The sequence below is a fragment of the Canis lupus genome, chromosome 33, assembly GCF_003254725.2.
Source record: "Canis lupus dingo isolate Sandy chromosome 33, ASM325472v2, whole genome shotgun sequence".
NCBI lineage: Eukaryota > Metazoa > Chordata > Mammalia > Carnivora > Canidae > Canis > Canis lupus.
The window spans coordinates 16134648-16156897 of NC_064275.1; the positions used below are offsets into that span (position 1 = coordinate 16134648).

At 32.4% G+C, this 22250-nt stretch overlaps 1 protein-coding gene across 14 annotated transcripts in view; it reads left to right on the top strand.

Moving 5' to 3' along the window:
• The window catches only part of NECTIN3 (nectin cell adhesion molecule 3), a 294923-nt gene that overhangs the window by 61596 nt on the left and 211077 nt on the right, over window positions 1-22250 (top strand). For 7 of the 14 annotated variants that reach the window (XM_049105421.1, XM_035709823.2, XM_049105420.1 and 4 more), the window contains exons 6-8: window positions 10521-10659; window positions 12823-12907; window positions 15175-15200. In XM_049105421.1, the coding sequence (XP_048961378.1) occupies window positions 10521-10659; window positions 12823-12907; window positions 15175-15200 (250 nt within the window). The remainder of the gene's footprint in view (window positions 1-10520; window positions 10660-12822; window positions 12908-15174; window positions 15201-22250) is intronic. The other 7 variants (XR_003147706.3, XM_035709821.2, XM_049105422.1 and 4 more) reach the window with 1 other exon arrangement.

The following is a 22250-nucleotide window of genomic DNA, read 5'->3' on the forward strand; positions in this document are numbered from 1 at the left end:
AGTACTTTATTGGTCTGAGGCACACAGGTAAGAAGAAATGTCAACATTAAATGTATGACTTTTTTGGTACAAAAATTAAAAAGAAAAAAAAAAGGAAACTACCTTGGCATTGTGTATTAAATGTTTACCTAAGACTATAATCTCAAGTATAATGTTTGTTAAACATATACCTCTCAAAATTTATCACCACTAAATGATGCTACATCAAAATTGACTATAAAACTAATTCAAGAAATGTTTATATATATTTTTAGTATACGAAAAAATATTCAGCCTGATGAAACACCTTTCCTTTTCAAACATTATTTTCTAAGTTTCTATACAAATGGAATCTTTACCTCTGCATTTTAATGAGCCTTGCCATAATTACTGTAGAGTGGCTTTTCAAAGATATTTTGTTGCACTAAAACTGTGGTAGTAAACTCAGTGAACATGATGTGTGGAAGAGCATAATTAGCTGGTCAGTATTTTTGTCCAGAATACGTACAAGAGTTATAATAAAAACATGCCTTTTAAACATAATTAACATTTTTTTTTCATCTCTGGAGGACAATTCTTAAATGTTGTATGAACATAGATTTTGATATATTAAGTGGCATAGTTTTGTTTGAATGCTTTATGTCCTAAATATAAGAATAATAATGAAAAGATGGTACGCAGTTAAATATAGTTCAGAGAGGGCATTTCAATATATGGTACAATGTGGGTAAACTAGCATTGGAGTACCAGTTTTCAGAAATGAGACATGTCAGCCAAGAATTTATACAAAGAATTTTCTCGCCCATCTTGTTTTAGTCATCTGAGACGTTCAGACAGGTAAATATGCAGAAAATTAGGATAAACTTGTAAATTTGGGGTTTAATGAGAAAAATTTGAATTATAGAACCAGTCATTAACACTTACTGATGGATATGGCAAACCATCCCCCTTTTCTTCCTAAATGTATGTATTTGTTTCAAGATTTTTGTTTTTCCAATTAAAACTGGAAACATCATAAGGTTTTTTGTTTTGTTTTTGTTTATTGCATAATTCATTAAGTATATTCTTTCCAAAAATCATGTATCTTTTGAAAAAGAAATGTTATCTAAATCTTCAAATGTGGATCATCTTCTTTGTGAGGTAATTAAATTGCTTCTACGGTGGAGTCCTGTAAAATTGTAATAATGACAACTACTTTGAAGCCCAAAGAATATGTTTTTTCTGTTGATGATTCATTTGAAAAAGGACTGTGTAGAATTGCCTTAGGTGTTTTGCCAGGGAATTGAAGTGGAAGTTAGTAGGAAAATCATAAATAAATTATTTTGTTAATAAAAAGGCAAAGTAGGTACTTTTTTTTTTTAAATCCCCCAACCACCCCACTCCTGATGATTCTCCTCAAATCTAAAGGAATGTTTTATAAGGCAAAGTTCTAACATGTTCATAGAATTTTGCAAGTAGTCAAGGCCTTATTCTAAATGATTATAACATAATTTCCTTTCTTTGAACTAGCAGTATTTTGTGGAAGTTAGAAACCTATTTTATTTCTCTTCCCAAACAGTCACACACTTAATCTAAAACTATAATATCAGCTAAGGATACAGGTAAGCTCACTCATATATTAAAAATATCTGGTTTTAATATAATTAACCACTGATGTACAAATACTAGGAAAACTTTATTGGTAATACCCTGTGATTGAAGTGGACTTTATGTTTTAATTTAAATACTAGCACTGAGATGGCCACAAGAAAAATGGATCTAAAATTCTTGCCATGGAAGATGTGAATTGTGGCTTTTTTGTTCACAATTTCATCTGTAGAACAATGGTTTAAAATGCCATATGAATCTAAGCAGAATAATCACTGTATAAATCTCAACTTGAGTGCAATCTGAAAGAAATTAGCAATGTATTTTAAGAACTGCATTTTAAAAATATAAATACTTAGCGATTAAGATCTTCCTTTAATATTGTGGCCATTATGTGTTTAGGGTGGACATTTTTGTTTGTTTTGTTTTTTTACGGGAGAGGGTGACATGGAAAACTGCAAGTGAGTGTTTGATACATTCTGTATCCTTAAACTAAATCATTTGGCAAACGAAAAGATTAAAAAAATCATAAAAACTGATACTAGTTAAGACTTTCTGAAGCATTGCACTGCTGTTTATTAGAACTTTGTTTACTGTACATAGAGACTTATTTGTGAACATGTCATTAAACATTTTTGTTAAATTAATTTTTTAGTATCAGTGGTATTTACAGCTAATTGATAGTTCGATATGAAAATCCTTTTCTTTTTCTGGAAAAGATGGAAGAATGTTTTACTTTATTTTGGCCATTTTTATTTTTGTTTCTTTATTCTTTGAACTGGCTTCTCATTTTTGTTTTCGCTTTAGGGTTTTCTTTCACACTGGTTAAAATATTCAGTAATGCAGGGATGATGAATGCAATTTTTTTGCCATTTTTATTAAAATACATTAAAACTTTAATAGGCTAGGGGTTAACTTTAAAAGTGACATTTGAGGACTACATTATAGTTGAAATATTTAGTATTTTACCATGTGCCTAAAAGGTTTCTATTTGATAAGTCTAAGATTAAAGAAACCATTAAGGTTTTTCAGTAGTAAGTATTGCTTCTGATAGCCATATATAGGAATGTTTTCTAAAGACAACCCTAGCTAAATGTGTAGCAGAAGGGCTTGTAGGAAGTACAATATGAGTGCAAGAATTGAGATAAATATAACAATTTATATGTGAAAACATTTTATTTGAGTTTGATTTTGTTTTTGGTAAATACTAAAGGTATATGAACAAGAAGTTGTGAATGTATGGAAATAATCAGTGTAAAATATAAGAAGGAAGAAATGGTACCCATATTTTTAATTCTAATGGAACGATTTATAGATTTAATTGTTTTTTCTATTCACTTGTTAATTGGAAATGTATCATTCATAAGAAACTCCTTTCTCAAATTTTTGGTGTATTGAGTTTGCATTTAATTTCAATTTGTACCAGTGGTTTTTACTTTTTTTTTTTTCCACCAAATTATTTATCAGGTGGTAGCCCTAATAGCCATGCAACAAATCTTTAAATAAAAGTTTTTAAAAAAATTCTTTAGAGGCATATTTCTATACCAAGCCTGTATCTCTGTATTACCTTCTTTGTCCTCGTTATGTTATTTGCTGGAGTGTGTGTGTGTGTGTGTGTGTGTGTGTGTGTTGTATGTATAATCTAGTTTCTTATATTTTAAGTAATGAAGTTTCTGTGGGAATTTGAAATCTATTTTATTTCTCTACCTAAACAAGACTATATCAGGTTAAGGATACAGTCAAATAAAGTTTGAGGATAGCATCTAAGTTGGTAGGTTAGCCATTACAGAATTTGCTCTCCATAGTCATGAATTACCTGTTTCTCTAGTCTTAGCAGTTAAAACAAATTTCGAATATTTTTGCTGTGAGTGTGTGATGTAAGTTAAATTATGTATATATATTGGCTTTCCATTTGGATGAACACATTTCACAAGATATTTTGTAAGTTGACATTTAGTGTTTTTCACTTATAAACATTGTATTTGTAATGGCTTTCATTATAAATGCCATTGCTTCTAATTGTAACCATCTCCCTGTTTTCTATCTCTGCTGCTTAAAATTATACTTGTTTTCCTAAACTTTAAATTATTTTAAAGCAAGCAGTGGGTTCTTTTGTTTGTTTTTGTTTTAAAATAGCATACATTTTGACTGGATTAAACTTGGTTTTCCTTTTGTTATACCAATGAATATTCAGGCATGAAGTAATCTCTGGAATAGTATACACAGCATGACAACTTTTCTATATTCTAAAAAATGCTTTCTGTTTAATATTTGTTTTCTTCTATTCAGTAAGCTGCAAGGTTTTTTTCTTTTTGTTTTGTTTGTTACCTACCTACTTTGGGTTGAGTAGTGATAGATTTGCTTACAAAAGCTTTTGCTGTATATATCCTTAGGGGTTATCTTCTTGAACCCTGATGATAGTTATTTTATCAAGTTCATTTCAATTTATGAGGATAAAACGATTCCATTTTGGGTTGTCCTAGTTCATTTATATTTTCTGCTGCTATTCTGGCTGGGTGTTATGGGTGAAGCAGAGTGAAAGTGAATTTAGTAGGATAACTTGAAAATCTAATCTTCAAAACTTGAAAGAATAATTCGAGGCCTCATTTCCTTATTTCATATATAATATTTCCTTATTTCATATATAATATTTCTGTAGAGACATATCTAATATCACAGTCTCAGTTTTGAGAATTATCTCAGGAAACACCTATTTTTTTGAAGGGATAGTTTGAGCTAAAAGCCCGAGGTAACTAGATCTAGAAAACTGGCCCCCCTTTAAAAAAAATTTATTATGGGTAATTAATACAAAAGTAGTATAGAATAATGACATGAACATTTGTGTACCTGCTTCAGTTATTATCAACTCATGATCAGTCTTGTTCCATTAAATTCTTACCCACATAATCCTTCCTGCCATTAGTTCATCTGTAAATATATCAGCATGCAGCTCTAAAAGAGAAGGAACATTTAGGAAAAGTAACCACAGATTTATCATTACATGAAAAATCAATTCCTTAATATTACATGTCTAGTAAATATTCAACGTTCTAATCACATTTTTGCAGTTTTAATTAGTATCTAAATGTGACCCATATATTGTGATCTCTTTTAATCTATATGTTCTCTGTGAGGCATTTCCCTACTCCTAATTTTTGCCTTGTATTTTATTTCTTGAGAAAATGGCTTCATGTGTGTCCTGCAGTTTCCCAGTTTGGATTGTGCTAGTTGTACCTCTGTATTTTCTGTAAATTGTCAGGTCTAAAACCTTCATAAGGTGAAGGCTTAATTTTGAGGGGCAAAATTACTTCTTAAGTGATGGTATCTTCTGTCAGAGGCACATAATACCTGTTTTTCCTTTGATAATAGCAGTCATTAGATGCTCAAAGCCTAGATCTAATCCAGAACCTACTTAATGTCTAGGTGTAGTAACTTTTTTTTTTTTTACCATGCCATGTGCTTTAATGTCTGAATAATCACATCCAGCTGCTTTTACCTGAACTTTCCTTTCCACCCTTTTCCATATTCAAGGTCCAGCTCAAACCATGTGATTAAATGTGCTTCATATGTTGTTTTTTTAATTTTGTTTTTATACTTTTGATTCAATGATTCAAAGGTTTGATTCCATGTTCAGTGTATTTTGATAATTTGGTTTTTATTTTGATCCTTGGTAACTAAAATGCTACCTTTCAAAAACAAGTAGATTCAAATGGAAGAAGTACATTGTTGGGAACCTTAACAGTTTTCATCCCAAATGCTGTTTTTGGAGCTAGTCTCCTGTTCAGAATGATTGGTTTTTCAATTTTTTTTTTTTTTTAATGACAGTAACCCTACCCTCATGTTACCTACAGCTTCAGCACTATGGATTTAGTGTGAGGTGTATCATTAATAAGAGTGAATGTAAATCTTTATTTGGTCTCCTAATTTGTTTTAGTTTTTATGGCTCACTCATTACGTCTGATTATATGGCTGTGGTTTTACTTCACGATGGAACTGATCAAGTTTGTGTATTAAGAGTAAGATACTTGCATTGTCGTTTTGGGGGTTTTGTCATTATTTGTGCCTTCATTATTGATGTTCTCTTCATTCTACCAGTTCTTTGCAGGAATGACATTTACTAGGCATAAACGTTTACTAATCTATAACCTGGATTAGCACTGATACCCCCATTTGGTCTGTGTGTCAGATGTTCACCTGTCATCCAGGGACCCATGTCATGCCTCCTTTACATTCTTGACCTCTAGTTAAATCGAGGGTACTTACTAGTTCACTCAGCTGAGCTCTCACATATCCCAGTCGGCCACAATATGTTGACTGTGCTGAGAGGGAACAACGGAGTGTCTATTTGATTTCATTCTGGAACTGTCCTACTCCACACTGGCCACAGGACTTTTTGGGTGCCTTGTATAGCAAGTGAACTCCTGACATTTGGACTAAGTGGGGCTACCCATGCCAGTCTGTGTATTATTACTAGTACAACATTTATTTTGTGATTATCACTTATCCTTAAAAAAGGGATAGGATAAATGATCTCTACACTGGGAAAAAATATTTTTATGGATTCTCTATAAAGGACTAGATGTATCAAAAAGTTAAGCATTAAAAAGGGGCTATTGAAAAAGTGAGAAAATTGGTAATACAGTGATAGGTATTATAGGGAGCAAATAGAAATTGAGAAGGTAAGTTTGTAGATAATTTACATAACGTGTGAATCATGCAATGACTTCACTGAAGTTTTGGTGAAGGGAATGGAAAAAAATGAAACTTTCAATTAATTGTTAGTACTTAGTATTTGAATGTAAGTGTGAAAAAGGCCTGTAGATTTCTGTACTCGCTCATTTTAAGTGGTTTTAGCAAATTTCTGTATTTTACTATATAGAATAGTATCTTTTTCAAATCTTGTCACGTGAACTAGGTGAACACATGTTTGAATAGCTGTCATATATTTTTTATTCATACGTATCAGTAATAAAGACAAACTTAAATTCAGTTTAGTAGTAATATGTACATTTTTTTAAAGTAATGGAATTTCTGTGTATTGTTTCTTTTGGTGTGATGTGTTAACAGATTTTTGAATATGTTCCCCAAAGGCATATGCATGATATCTCTGGTGATGGTCAGTAAGCCTCTGTTATATTGGGGAATACTAATTTTTTGTGTTTGTAAAAGAGTTTCCAATATCTGTGGATTAATGCAGCTGTCATGATAATAGGAAGCTGTTCTTTTGAAATACACACATACAAATCTTTGACTATTTTAACATTTTTGTCTTGTTTTCTGCTGATCGTAAGCATATAGTTAAGATTTAGTAGGCTATCTTCTTGGGTGATGGTAATGTTGCTTCACGTCAGTCACTCAGTAAATTAACTGAATGTTTAAAAACGCCAAATTTTTATATTAGACATTTGCTTACTTTTTTTTGCTTTCGTGTAATATAGAGTCTGTGTAGATTATGTGGACAGAGATGTGGAGGAGGCAGCGTTGGTACTCAATTCTCAATTTTCATTAAAATTATTTGACTTGAATGCAAGAAATTTTAGCCCTTCCTTTGCAATTTAGAGTAGTGTTCATCATCTCTTAATACCCTTAAATGTATTCTGCATTTGTTTTTTTGTTTTTTTTTTTTGTGAGTTAGTAGAAGAATCAGAAAAGGAATTGTGAAGTATATCCCATATATATATTTAACATAGTTTATCTATATAGTATATCTGGTTGGTAAATGGATTTATAACCTGGCTTTTCTTTCAGTTGCTCTTTTCGGCACTCATTAGACTGTTGCGATACTAAGAAGAGGTATACAAAGAAAGGATAAATATGAGTGAAGGATGAATGGAACCAAGGGAAATAAATATGCCCACTTAAGTTAGAAGGCAGAGTTATGGTCTACATGCAGTCAACTAACTCTTAAGTTACAGAGTCTTAGAGCTAGGAATTATAAGGCTAATGGGACAAAAGTAGATAAGTAGACCATAACTTAAATGTTTAAGAAATAGTGTCTATTTGGACTTGAGAATTACTTAAGGATATTAATAATATAGAGAGTTGGGAATTACTTTAGGATATGAAGTCTGTGATTATGTTTTAGTACAAGCACTACCAAATTTAATATCTTTACCAAGATTAGCTGAAAGGTTTTCTTGGAGGTGTGAAGTTTGATGAATGTATAATGAATGAACTGTACATTGAAAATCTTATATTCAAAGAGTAACCTGAGTTTTTAAAAAATAATTTTGGAAGTATTACTATAAATATGGTATTAACTTTGTCCTTATCATCAAGATAACCCTCAAATTTGAATTCAGTACACTTGGGCAAAAATGATAGGATTGCTTTTTATCCCTTAGCAAAATAAAGATTTCCTATAAAGGAATAGGAATATATTTAGAATAAGTAGTGTGGAATAAATAGCATACTTGACACATTGGGATTTTTATTTTTATTTGGTGCCACTGATGATGTGTATGGCCTTGGTCACAAAACCTCAGGCACCTAACCTTAATTGGATTCGATTGACCTATTGTTAAAGACAGAATACAAAGCTATAATTTATATGGTGGGAAAAGTGATAGTGTAGAGTAGAAATTATTCCTAGATCATTCCAGATCTTCAAACATTTACAAGAGCAGAGTAGTATTTGACTGGCTTGGATTTCAGACTTTTCCTCATGTAACATATTCAAATGGAGATAGTAAGGATTAGAGAAATGAGCAATAATAGGAAGATAAATGAGGCACGTGTAAGGAAATAAGGGGTAAGGTCCTGAATGACTAAGCTGATTATTGATTAAAATAATTGTGTGGGATCCCTGGGTGGCGCAGCGGTTTGGCGCCTGCCTTTGGCCCAGGGCGCGATCCTGGAGACCCGGGATCGAATCCCACATCAGGCTCCCGGTGCATGGAGCCTGCTTCTCCCTCTGCCTATGTCTCTGCCTCTCTCTCTCTCTCTCTCTCTGTGACTATCATAAATAAAAAAATAATAAAATAAAATAAAATAAAATAAAATAAAATAAAATAAAATAAAATAAAATAAAAAATTGTGTATCTGGGGCCACCTGGGTGGCTCAGTTGGCTCAGGTCTTGATCTCAGGGTTGTGAGTTCAAGCACAACCTCGCATTGGGCTTGAACTCACACACACACACACAAATTGTATATCTTACTATTTTTAGATTCTAATCAGTGTTTGAAAGGTTACTGTAGTGGGTTACTTAACATTGGCATAAGTTTCTTAGTCTAGAATGAGACTAATAAAATGACTCATTATTTAACAAACCGAGGGCTGTTAGTTTGCTAAGGAATTTTATAATTAAGTAAAACCTTGTTTTTTAGCAAACACCTTGCGACTGACATTCTAATAGAAACAAAATTGGAAAGTACTTCTAAATATGTATTTATATGAAAATACTATGATGGTAAGTTGGCGAAACATACTTCAAAACTGATAGTGCTTTAATTCTCTTTAAATATGCCATGTCTGGTTCCAGCAATGGTCATTGCAATTATTTAGAAGTTTATATGGAAAAAAAAAGTTTATATGAATGTCCACTCAAATAAAAGCTAAGAGTTCTTCATTTCCAAGTACCAGACCAAAAGGAGATTCTAAGTTGAATACTGCAAAAAACCCATTTTCTCCCAGTAAGGGCATAAAGGTGGTGGCTTCTAGTCTGCCCCAGCTAACTTTATTTCATTCTTTGTTCTCTATTACTTACTACTTGATCGAATAACCTTGGGCAGAATATTTAACTTTAGAACTACAGTATTTTCATTTATACGATATTATCTTAAACATTTATAGGTTAAAAAGATAAAATTGTGTGTCTGTGTATATATATATTTTTTGAAGATTTTATTTATTCATGAGAGGCAGACGAGAGACAGAGACCTAGGCAGAGGGAGAAACCGGCTCCCTACAGGGAGCCTGATAAAGGACTCGATCCCAGGACCCTGAGATCATGCCCTGAGCCAAGGGCAGACACTCAACCACTGAGCCACCCAGGCATATATTGATGGTAGTTACTCAAAAAGTTTAATGTTGCTGAAATTATCAAAATAATATTTATACATAATGATTGAATAATATTTACATTTAATATTGTCATATCCATAATACTTATATTTGAAAATACATAGTTATAATAGTTTTAGTATATTCCCTTATATGGGTGTTCATAAGATAGAGTGACTAAATTTTTCAGGACTGTATGAAATGATAATTGCTAAGTATGTTTTTAAAATCCTTAACAAGATTTATGGTGCAGGCTGGGAAAGATAAATAGCTATTTAGAAATTATGTATGTTTATAGTGAAGGGATAGAGAAGATTTCCCATTTACTTTTGTAGGAGAGACACTACCTTTAGTGTACTTTGTATTAGATGTTCATGAATTAAGGGAAATAAATTATCTTCAACAAGTGCTGTTTTTATAATACCTCTTTGAAAATATTTACAGTGTCATTTTCGACTGTATTTATTAGGCTTGGGATTTTTTTTATGTCTTTGGTTTGCCCCATATTACAGGCTTTTGGTTTTTTTAATAAAACTTCTTTATGATTTTACTAGAATAAAAATGGTAAATGTATATATATTGTTGGTTAACTCAATAATGAAAAAAATTGTTTTATCTTTTAGAGTAAGAACTTGAAATAGTTTTCATCTTTTTTTCTGTTCTCCTCCAGACATTCTTTGCCCATAGAAAATAGATTTACTCATTGATATCTGACTGGGGATATTATTTTCATAACTTGAAAAAAAGCAAAGCTGAATTATGCTAAAGTGACATCTTGCAAGGAAAAAGGGTGTTAGCATAATCCTACAAAAAGAATCAAATTTGGGGTCTCCTAAGCATGCTATTGGGTAATATGTTCAATCATTCCTTGATCATTTTTGAAATTAGGCTATGCAAACTCAAAAACTCTTTTTAAAATTGTTTGAAAAGCCTAATTTTTGTTGCTTTACAGATGTCCCATTTAAGCAGACCTCTTCCATAGCTGTAGCTGGAGCTGTAATTGGAGCTGTCCTTGCTCTTTTCATCATTGCGGTCTTTGTGACTGTCCTGCTGACTCCTCGAAAAAAGAGACCATCCTATCTTGACAAAGTGTAGGTAACTTTTTTGCTTGTGTTCAACATTCTGTATGAGTCAGTCTTTGTATTTATCTTTACAGCTACTCCTAGGTAAGGTATCTGATGAATGAGAGTAAAGATACTGTTAGATCTTGTGAGATGACCATGGTTTCATCAGAATGTACTGTTCTGGTAAAAAGTGTAATGGGGCCATTGAAGACAAATATATTAAACACCTCTTCCACCTATGAATATATTAAGCATCTTTCCAAATAAAATGTAATGACACTTTATTTTGTCCTGCCTTCTGAATAAACATGCAGGTCTTTGATGAAGTGTGGTTGAAAGAGAGGTTTTTTTTTTTTTTTTTTTTTTGAGAGGTTTGAAATATCTTAGAAGTTTAATTGTTTCTCTGGATTGTATATGCGAGTCCTAGGTATGGATAGATCTTAACTTTCAATTGCCAAGAATTATCAAACACATTGAGTTTTAAAGCTTTCCTTCCTTAAACAATTCTGGTTTTGATGAATTACAAAATGTGCAACTTTTTTATTTAAAGAGAAAGCAGTATTTAGGGTGTAGTCATTGAGCTAAAAATGCTAAAGCAGAAATTGCACTTTGCTGTAGAATCAAAAAACCAACGTCCCAATACACTTAATTCCATCAACAGCTTTGTTGCTTCATCTGTGAAATGTGAATAATGATTTTTCCTACTTACCTCCCATGGTTGTGATGAGTAGATGATAGATGAAACAAGATCACAAAGATGATATTGTTTGTGAAACTGTGACATTTTATACAAATGGCATTATTTCTTATACAGTTATTATTTTTGTATTAAGAGGCTCTCAGTGTGTTTCTTCTGTCTTCATAAATGCTGTGTGTATATCTCGGCCCCTCTAATCTGGCACAGTTATGGGATAGATCTTCTTGGATTAAAGACACCTGGGTGTTAGTCTCAGCTCTATCCTGATCAAAATAGTGGTATGATCCTGAACAGATCACATCACCTCCATGGGCCTTGGTTTTCTCACCCAAATGACCAATAGCACCTTGGAGCTATAAATTTGCTGTAATTTTAATTAGATTAAAGGAAATAATTACCTTTAAAGAACTGCAAAGTATCTTTACAACACCTGTAACAATGATTCTTTAACATTTATAGTTAACAGTAATTTTTATAGATCTTTACTATTTCAAGAGTAACTAGCTTGTGGTTAACTTTATTTCCCAAGATCCCAAGTTATCTCAGGTTTTTCTATAATTTCAAAAACATAATTTACTAATAGGCTACGTAATTACATCCGTGTAACCATTTTATTTGTTGTTTGAATTCTGTTCATTTAAGATACTATTTCATGCCCACATTGAGGAGTTATTAAGCCACAGAGTTCGTAATTACTTTGGCCTTTAGAGATTTAAATTCTTTTTATTTTTTAATATAGGTAACATTTTTGTTTGATTTAGTCATCACAAGTATTGAAAATTAGTTATCTGTGAACTTCAAAAGTATGAGAAGATATAAAAAATTGTTTTCTAAAATGCAGAGAGCTTACAAGATATACTTAATTTTTATTGTAACAATAATGCTTAAATACATGAAAATGTAGGTTTTTAAAAATTGATTAGTTTTTTTTTTTCTAAAATAAATGTATTCCCTGAGGATGTAAGAGGCCCTTTGTTCATTTTAGGTGACAAGATTTATATGGTCTTTAGTTGAATAATCTTGATTTGCAAGATGGATATTCTAAGAGTAACCATGGGTTTTGAAAATGGGTTTCCAAAATACAATGTAACTTTTTTCATTATCATTTTAAGATACAGTTTTTTAAAAATCACTTTTATGACACTTTGCCTTCCATTGCATGTGTTTGACTATCTTTAAAATGATGGTAGGCATAGTCAGGTGGATACTTAAGTAAATTGGTTATGTACTAGGTTACTTGCTTAATAATAATTTTCAGGAAATTCTTCCATTTGAGTAACTTCTTTAAATGAATCAATTAGATTGTTTTTAAATATTGGAACTTTAAAACCAGGCTTTTTTCCTCGTGTGTGATAGGGTAATGGAAATCTAAAAACTAAATTAAGCATGTATTAGTGTGAGGAAAATCTCCTCAAAACTTAAGAGAACCTTAATTGTCCCACCCCCTTTTTTTCTAAATGTTGCAGTCACATTTATTAACCTTTTTAATGCAGGATCGACCTTCCACCCACACATAAACCACCTCCCATGTATGAAGAACGATCCCCCCCCTTGCTTCAAAAAGACCTTCTATATCAGGTATGTGTTCATGATTACACTTAAAATAAAATGAAATAAAAAATTATAAGTAATGTATATTGAGTATTATCTAGTCACTGTTAAATGTTGCATAATAATACATAATCATTTCTTTGAAACCTTTAAACGACCAAACTTTTCCAAAAAGGTGGTAAGAAAAGATGTGATAGCTGGTGTAGATAGGACAAATCAACTCTGTCTTAACAGTAGAAATTTTTACTAGAAGCTTATGGCCAAAGACTTACTATTAATATAGATTTATTGACATATAGAATCATTGTAAAATATACATTTTTACATAAAATTAAAGAAAAATTGAATGTCTTTAGTAGGATATGAGAAAGAGCTTTTCCTCCTTGGAATATGTATTTTATTTTTGTTTCTTTTCAGTATACTCAAGGTCTAAATTTTAGCATTTCTTTATTTAGGAACAAAAAGTTTATATTCCAATTTAAAATGCTAGGTATGAATATTGGTCCCTATATTACATTTATGATAACTTTTAAATTTTCTTTTGATATCAGTTTATAATAATTCATGTGAAAGAAGTAAATGTTTCTATCTCATATTCTATACCTAGATTAATATGCTTTCCTTTGGAAAGTTGAAACCATTGGAATATTTGAATACTTTCATTCCTAGCGTTAGTAGTTTTGGTTTTGTTTTTTCCCTCTAACATCCATGTTACCTTTTGGGGCTCTAACCATATATTGTTTTGTTTTTTTAATCTGTAGGAATATTCTATAATAATTTTCTCCCAAGATATGTTTTGTATCTTCAGCTCAAATAAGGCTAATTATTTGCCCACCAATTAATTTAATTTGGTGGAAAAACTCTAAGGGAATATATCTGTCAGGATGTTCTCAGCTTCTCTGTCTTGGTTGGCCATATAGTCAGTCTACTGCCTGAACCTGGGGCAGGAATGAACATTCTCTGGCGTCTGCACTCATTGCCAGGTGGCACCAGCTTTGTTGTCTTACATAAGTTTGGTGTCTTAGGGGTGAAGGCATGCCATCTTTTCAGACCCCTTATTTTCACAGAAAGAGTATAGTTTCATATCCCTTTTGGCAAGTGAATGAACTTGATCAGTAGTGTGAACTGTCAACAAAATATTTACCTAGAGCTATTGTTAACCCTGCAGAAAGAAACTTATCTTTCTACCTCCACAAAGCTAGCAATTAATCAGGATTTTTAGATTCAGTTTTGAGAATTTTCTTAGAATGTTGTAATTTTCTAGTATGACACTAACTGCATATAATTTCATTCTTGTTTGTAAAACTAATTGTGTAACTTATTTAATATCTTTAGATCATATATTTATAAAATCTTATAAACTGAGAAAAAATTACTTGGTTTAGATCATCATGTGTCCTTGGTTTTAGTTTAAAAAATATGATTGCAAAAAAAATATGATTGCTATAAATGTATTTGCTATCAAATAAACACAAAAGGAAGATTTTTCTTGGATGATTTGAGTTGACAGAGCTAAAAACGACAATTCTTAGTATCTTTGGAGTTAGGGAAGGCTCCCTGGGTTTTGGAGGTAGGAGTTATGATGCATTTAATGCAATTACTCAGTTGTTGATTAGAATAATTTGTAGTAAATTGCATACCCAAAAGTATAAACCTGAGTGGATATGAAGAGCCATGTGGAAAAGTAATGGAAAGATGAAAAAAAAATTGAGGGGAGAACACTGGCAATGAATAACAAACATTGGACCTTGGGAGTCAGAAACCATTTAGTAACATTGTGACTTTTTCTTCTTGAAATTAAGCAGGTGAAAATGTGATTCTTCTAGCTATAAACTGGTTTTAGAAAATATTGCTGAGGGCTAGCTATTTGCTGTCATTTTGCTTAGGATAGTCAGAACTTGAGTTGGAGGTGAAATAATTCCTAATTCTATAAAGCTTTTAAGAATACGTTAGGCTAAGGGCGCCTGGGTGGCTCAGTCAGTTAAGTACCTGACTCTTGATTTGGGCTCAAGTCATGATCTCAGGATCGTGAGATCAAGTCCCCCTTCAGGCTCTGCCCTGGGCGTGGAGCCTGCTTAAGATTCTCTTTCTCCCTCACCTACCCCCTGGCCTCCCAGCTTACGTGCACATACTTGCTCATGCTATCTCCCTCAAAATAATAATAATAATAATAATAATAAGGCTAAAATCATTATCTATCTGTAAGATAATTTGTTATGATTCATAGATTATAATGTCATGTGTTAATTATATGGCTGTTTGTGTTTTAATTAATGTTGTGATGTTACCAACAGAACTGTCATGGTTACCAAGAAAATATGTAAGTATGTAATTACTATCTGATTAGTTTTGTGCAATGATAGCATGTTTTAATACTAAATGCCTTTGTAATGTTTCACTTCGCTAGATAACTTGTCATCTTTAAAGTGATGTGGTAATTTCTGCCTGAAATCATTAGCCTTCAGCCCTCCTAAAATGAGAAGGTCACTAGGCCATGCTCCCAGGTGCCTCCAGTGGCTTTAAGGAAGAAGCATCCCACTAGTTCTACTCATCAGTGTTCTACCCTTGGGAAACCACAAGAACAAGCACCTCCTCACTCCCCACATTTGTCCACCTTGTGTGACTCTTGCTTTTGTGTAATGGTGCCAACACTCATCCCTGAGAAGTTTCCCTCTCAATGTAAATTAGGAGAATGAGGCCTAATATTGTGAAGAGGCAGTTTCCTTGAGTGGGAGCTATTACCATACTGCAGAGAAGATGCATGGAGGCATGCATAAGTATGAGGGAAATAAAAAGGAAGTTCTTGCCTGAAGGCAAATATTAATTAAGAAATACCACCAGCTTGTCACGATTAGGTAATCTGTACAAAATTTGAATCTTTATTTAGGAAACAGATATTAACTAATGACATTAAGATATTTTTTACCTTTTCATTATGTTTTATTCACATTACATAGGTAATCTATAAGCATATTCTTGGAACAACAACAAAAAAATCAAAACTACAGAAATTTATAGTTAGCTGTGAAAGTCCTGTTTCATTACTCCATCACCAAATACACAATTTCCTTCTCCAGTGATCACCACTGTTACGAATTTCAATATTCTCTCACACTTTTTTCCATGAATTTACTTTCATGTGTATGTCATCCATATTTATATCTACAAATAGGTTTTGTTTTTTTAAAGATTTTATTTATTTATGAGAGACACAGAGAAGCAGAGAGATGGGCAGAGGGAGAAGCAGGCCTCCCAAAGGGGGCCTGATGCGGGACTTGATCCCAGGACCCCAGGATCACACTGTGCATTGAAGGCAGACACTCGACCGCTGAGCCACCCAGGCATACCGGATAGCTTTTTTTTTTTTTTTTTAACACACAAATGTGATCATAGAATACATACTATTGTAGAAATTGATTTCCCAGTCTATTAGAGACCAGTATTTTTCAGAGTGGCCCATGTTGCTTACAGTTGTATGGGGTTTCTTTATCTCATTCAGATTCAAATCCAGTATGAAATACTGAACACAAATAAAATTTCTTTGAATTAAAATTTTGAGCAATAATTTGCATTCTATGAATAATGCTATATTTTAGCCTACATTTGTAATAATTGTATAGGGAGAGTTGTATACTCCAATGCGAAAAAATATTTCCCAGATCAACTAAAATGATCAAGGGAACATTTACAGGAAAAATATATATAACAAATATAGTCTGATTCTGGTTCAGCCTCAGATAGCATTTATTCTTGGTGGGAAGTCAAGTCTAGTAGATTCTATGAAATAGATATTGTTAACTTGCCTTTGAGGGCCATAGCAGGAATTTCAGTCAAGCTTAAGCTTAATACTGTAGGGAGTGTGGTTCTTGAAGTTATTTGCACAATGCTAACATTATTAAAAGCTTCCTAATCTCTTAATTTGAGATTTTTTTCCTCCTTGGTACCCATTTTACAGAAGTAACCATATATCAAATGATTTTTGGTAAATTTTTTAATTTTTAGCAACCTTGAAAATGTTTTATGAACAGTATTTCAGGTGTTGGAATACACAGATCAGTTTTCATGATTTAAAACACTTGTATATGTAAATATGTGTATGTGTGTCTTAAAATTCCATATGATTAGGTGAGATATATGCATAAAATGCTTGTGTGACTGAATTCTAAGCTGAACTTAGCTGCCTTTTTTGTGGAACACCATTTTTGCTTAAAAGAATAACTAATAAACTATGCCATTTAGACTTGAGTAATTTTGCAGACATTTTCTCACAAATCAGTGAACTGAATCTGTCACTTAGGGCAAATAACTGACAGTATTTGTTGCCAACAAAAAAATTTGAGGTTCCAAGTAAAAATTATAATTTTTATAAAACCTCTATCTGCAATCATGGGATCGACATTGGTGGGCAAATTAATGAATATTCTTTTTTTATGTTGAATAACGAGAAGTACCAGTGTTTGTAATATCTGCATAACCTAGTGAACCACTGATTGCCAAATGAGCAATGTATACTGGTCCTATCATTCATGGGTAAAATATCCATTCAAAATATAAGATAAATGCATGGATTTCCATGTAAGACAGTATGAAAAGTTCATTGATATGTTTTCAGAGAGCAACTAGCACCCAAAAGAAACGTACACTTGTTAAGTTTTGGTACAGTAGCAAAGGAGAATTTTCTTAATTTTCTGAAAGCAGTTTTGAAGTGTCTCTCCCTTTTCTAGCAATGTGTTTGCGTGAGGCCATGTTTTCTTCATGTATTTCAACCAAACAACCTGTTGTAGCAGATTGAATGCTGTAGCAAGTATAAAAATCAAACTTTCTTCTTTTGACTCAGATAGTAAAAGGATTTGCAAAAATGTAAAAAAATAAAATAAAATGCCACTCCTCACTAATTGTCATTTTGGAAAACATGGTTATTTTTTCATGTAAAAGATGCTATTTGTATCCTATTATTCTGTTTATAAATTAAATATTTTAAAAGCTTCTTAGTTTTAACATTTAATAGAATAAATATAGTTAGCTGTTACTCATGTAAATGAAAGTACTTTGGGTTCTCAATATTGTAAAGTATAAAGGGATCCTGATGCCCTGTGTTTGAGAACCTCTGCTGTAAACCTTATGTGATGTGAAGGCAAGGATCATCTGTCCCTCACTTAGTACTATAATCTCAGTGTAGAACACTATGCTTGGCACATTGTAGTTATCTAACAAAACATTTTTGAATGAATAAGTGAAAAAAATTAAACCCCTCTTTATATTCTTTTCAGTCTGTGATCATGTGTACATTGTTTATTCTAGAATATTTCTCCCATAACTATATTTCAGTATATTTTATATCTGATATCAATATATCATGTATGAAACAGAACAGAGGGAATGAGGTGCCTGGGTGGCTCAGTCAGCTAAGCATCTCCCTTTGGCTCAGGTCATGATCCCAGGGTCCTACTCAGAGGTGGGGAGAGGAGAAGGGGGTCTGCTTCTCCCTCTCCTGTTCTCTCCCTCTCTCAAGTAAATAAATAAAATCTTAAAAAAAGGGGGGGAGCAAGAGACTGTATAGCAATATTCTAAAATATTAACAATGATTATATATTAGACTTCTCTGTGAATATTATGTTTTATGTTCTATTTTTCTGTAGTTTCTAATTTTTCTGCAGTACCTTTTCTCCCCTCTGTCAGTGACCTTTTAGCATAAGAAAATAGAGATCAGTTGAAAACCTGAATTACTGGACTAGAATATTGTTAATCAGTCATATTGATTATGACAGTACTTCATCAGAATTTACTATCTAGGAAAATTAAGATTTTTTCCCCTCAATATTTCACTATGACATATCACATTATTCAGTAAATTTTTGTAAATGCTTGTGGCAGAGTGTTGTAAAGAAAGAGTGTTCCTACATATTTTTTTGAATAAGATATTATATACAAAAAAAAGATATTATATACAAAACAATATAAAACAGGGTATTTTCTAAAGTCTCCCTCCCATTTCCATTCCTGTTTACCCTATGCCTGACACCTCCTACAGAAAATCACTTTTATAAATTTCTTTTATTTATTTATTTATTTATTTATTTATTTATTTATTTATTTATTCATAGAGATGCAGAGAGAGAGAGAGAGTGGCAGAGACACAGGCAGAGGGACTTTTATAAATTTCTTGTTTGTCTTAATATGGTTTATTTAAGCATAGAAAGGAAACATGCACACATTTCATTTTTCTTGTATAAAATGTAACTATATGTAGTTTATTATATCAAAATATTTTTTTAAGATTTTTATTTATTCATGAGACATACACAGAGGCAGAGACACAGGCAGAGGGAGAAGCAGGCTCCCTGCAGGGAGCCAGATGTGGAATTCCATCCCATGACCCCGGGGATCACGCCCTGAGCCAAAGGCAGATGCTCAACCCTGAGCCACCCAGGCGCCCCATGTCAAAATATTTTAATAAACCAGTAACGCTGCAGTAAATAGCTGCATGATATTTTGCAGGTATGCAAGTACAGTCTTCAGTATAAATTTTTAGATTTGCTCTTGCTGTATCAAATAATAAATGTGTTTATACTTTTGATAGATTCAGTCAAATTGTCCTCTATAAATATTGTACTATTTTGCACTCCTATGAGTAATGCTTGAAAGTGCCTCTTCCTCCACCTCCTTACTAACAGCATGTGTATTCTACTTGATTCTTGGTAACCTGATAGGTAAAAAGAAATTAAATGTGTGTGTATAAAATTGTAATTTTGCTATCTCATTATTAGTGAGTTTTAGCATCTTTTCAAGAGTTTAATAGAGCCATTTTTTTTTCCTGCAAGCTCTCATTCTTGTCTGTGATTTTTTTTTTTTAAGATTTTATTTATTCATGAGAGACAAAGGGAGGCAGAGACATAGGCCAACCGAGAAACAGGCTCCCCACAGGGAGCTCCATGCGGGACTCGATCACCAGTCTGGGGATCACGCCCTGAGCTGAAGGCAGATGCTCAACAAGCTGAGCCACCCAGGCGTCCCTTATGTGTGCTTATTTCTTGGAAAAAAATTATGACCATTTAAATGTTTTATAAGAAGCTAATGAAACTTTTCAAATTCCAGCATGAATAGTATATACATTCCTTCTTGATATCTAAATTTGTGGTGCAGAAAGTTTAGTAAGAGGAGTCATATATTTACACTGACTTTTTATAAAATAAGATAAATGAAATGCTGTTATGACTAGAACTCAAATGTTATCGAACAATATGGTTTTGGAAACATGACAGTCCTACTCATTAGGAAGTTCTAGAGCTAGAGATATGTCCTCCAGGTATCTTAATTGTTACCAATCACACCGTATTTCATTCTTGAACCTGTCCGCCTACCACTACTATATAGTTTTATACATTTGCATTATTTCCTTTCAAAATTCATCTTTCAGATGCAACACATCACTGCCATTTTCCAATAATACTTGTTAGATAAGCTGCTTTCATTTGTTATCATCCATAGTCTGGTTTTCTCCCAGGATCTAAATATTTTAACGTCTATCCAGATGCTACCCTAGTTATAGGCTTTGAGGTCAGGGAGAAGGGAGAGAGAAAGATGACAGAAGAATCAACATTTTTCATCCAAATTAGAACTATGTGACTGAATGGATTATTTTCAAATAAATGAATGCTGAGTATATCTAGCATGACTTTGCCCTTGAGTAGCAAAAAAGTTTACATCTTGCATATTGTCTCCAATTAATAGGGAGTGGCAATTATTGAGAACAGAAGTCAAAGAATTGTAGGGCCTTGTTCTGCTCGTGGAGGGAAAAAGTTTTGTGATCAACAAAGCTTGGATGAAATAATGATTTAGCAACTAACATTAAAATAATATATTCAAATGAAATATAGATGCAACATTTAAGTATAAGGGATTGATATCTTTACTAATCAATCTTATAAAAGAGAAAAAGATAAACCTACTTTATAAAGTTTTATAGTGATTAATTACCATAGGTTACATCCTTTCAACATAGAACCTTACAACATGCCTGACACATAGTAGGTATTATGTGTTCGATGTTATTATTTAAAAAGAAACTATGTAATTCTTAATAAAAATGTTAAAGAGATTAAGTGGTGAAATTATTTCAGAAGTGGGGATCCCTGGGTGGCTCAGCGGTTTAGCGTCTGTCTTCAGCTCAGGGAGTGATCCTGGGGTCCCATGATCGAGTCCTGCATTGGGCTCCTTGCATGGAACCTGCTTCTCTCTCCCTCTGTGTCTCTCATGAATAAATAAATACAATATTTAAAAAAATTATTTCAGAATAAAACTCATAGTACTTTGATTCATGAAAACTCAGCATATATTTCTTTTGGAAATTATTGATATTTTTATTATAAATTTAGTAAGGCTTAAAAGGAAATTAAAAGGTATGTTGTCTACATTTTTGATCATTAGTTCAATTTTATTTTTTCTCCGTCATTTATCAAACCAAGTTGAGTACTTCTTATGTGCCAGTACTGAGAATACCTAGTTAATAAGACAAATGAAAAAATTATTGTGTTTATGGAGCTTACATTTTGGTGATGAATAGACAAATGCCTATGATGACATCTTTTTTCCTTTTTAAAAAATAACTTTATTTACTTTCTAATTGGTATACAACAGATTGCATATATTTAAAGTGTGAAGTCGATACATTTTACACATAATACACAAAAATACATATGTACATATACATACACTGGAAAAACATCACCACAATAAAAAAAATGCATATATCCATCATTTTCAAAAGTTTCCTGATGCCCCTTTGTAGTCTTCCCCTCTCCCGATTCCCCTGCTCCATTTCTACATCCCTAGAGACCCAACCACTGATCTACTTTCTTTCTATATTAATTTATATGTTCTCGAATTGTATATAATAGAATCATACAATATGTTCTTTTTTTTTTTTTTTTTTTTTTTTGGTGTCACTTCTTTCACTCCACATCATGGTTTTGATCTTTGATTCCTTCATGTTGTGTTAGTCAGTAATTTGTTCCTTTTAGATAGGTATACCTTGTAGACATGCTACATTTTATTTACATTTACCTGTTGATGGACATTGATACTGTTTCCATTTCTTGACTATTATAAGGAATGCTGCTATGAACATTTGCGTATAAGTTTTTGTGTAAATACATGTTTTTATCTCTCTTGGGTAAACATCTCTTTATGGAATAGATGTGTCATATGGTAAATACAACTTAAAAGGTGTAACTTTTTAAGAAAATGCCAAATTGTCATCCTAAGCGGCTTTGTCATTTGTGTTCCCATGGACTTTGTATGAATTCCTCTGTACCCGCACCCCCATTTGTTATCAGCCTTTTAAAATGTCAGATGTTCTAATAGGTGTGTG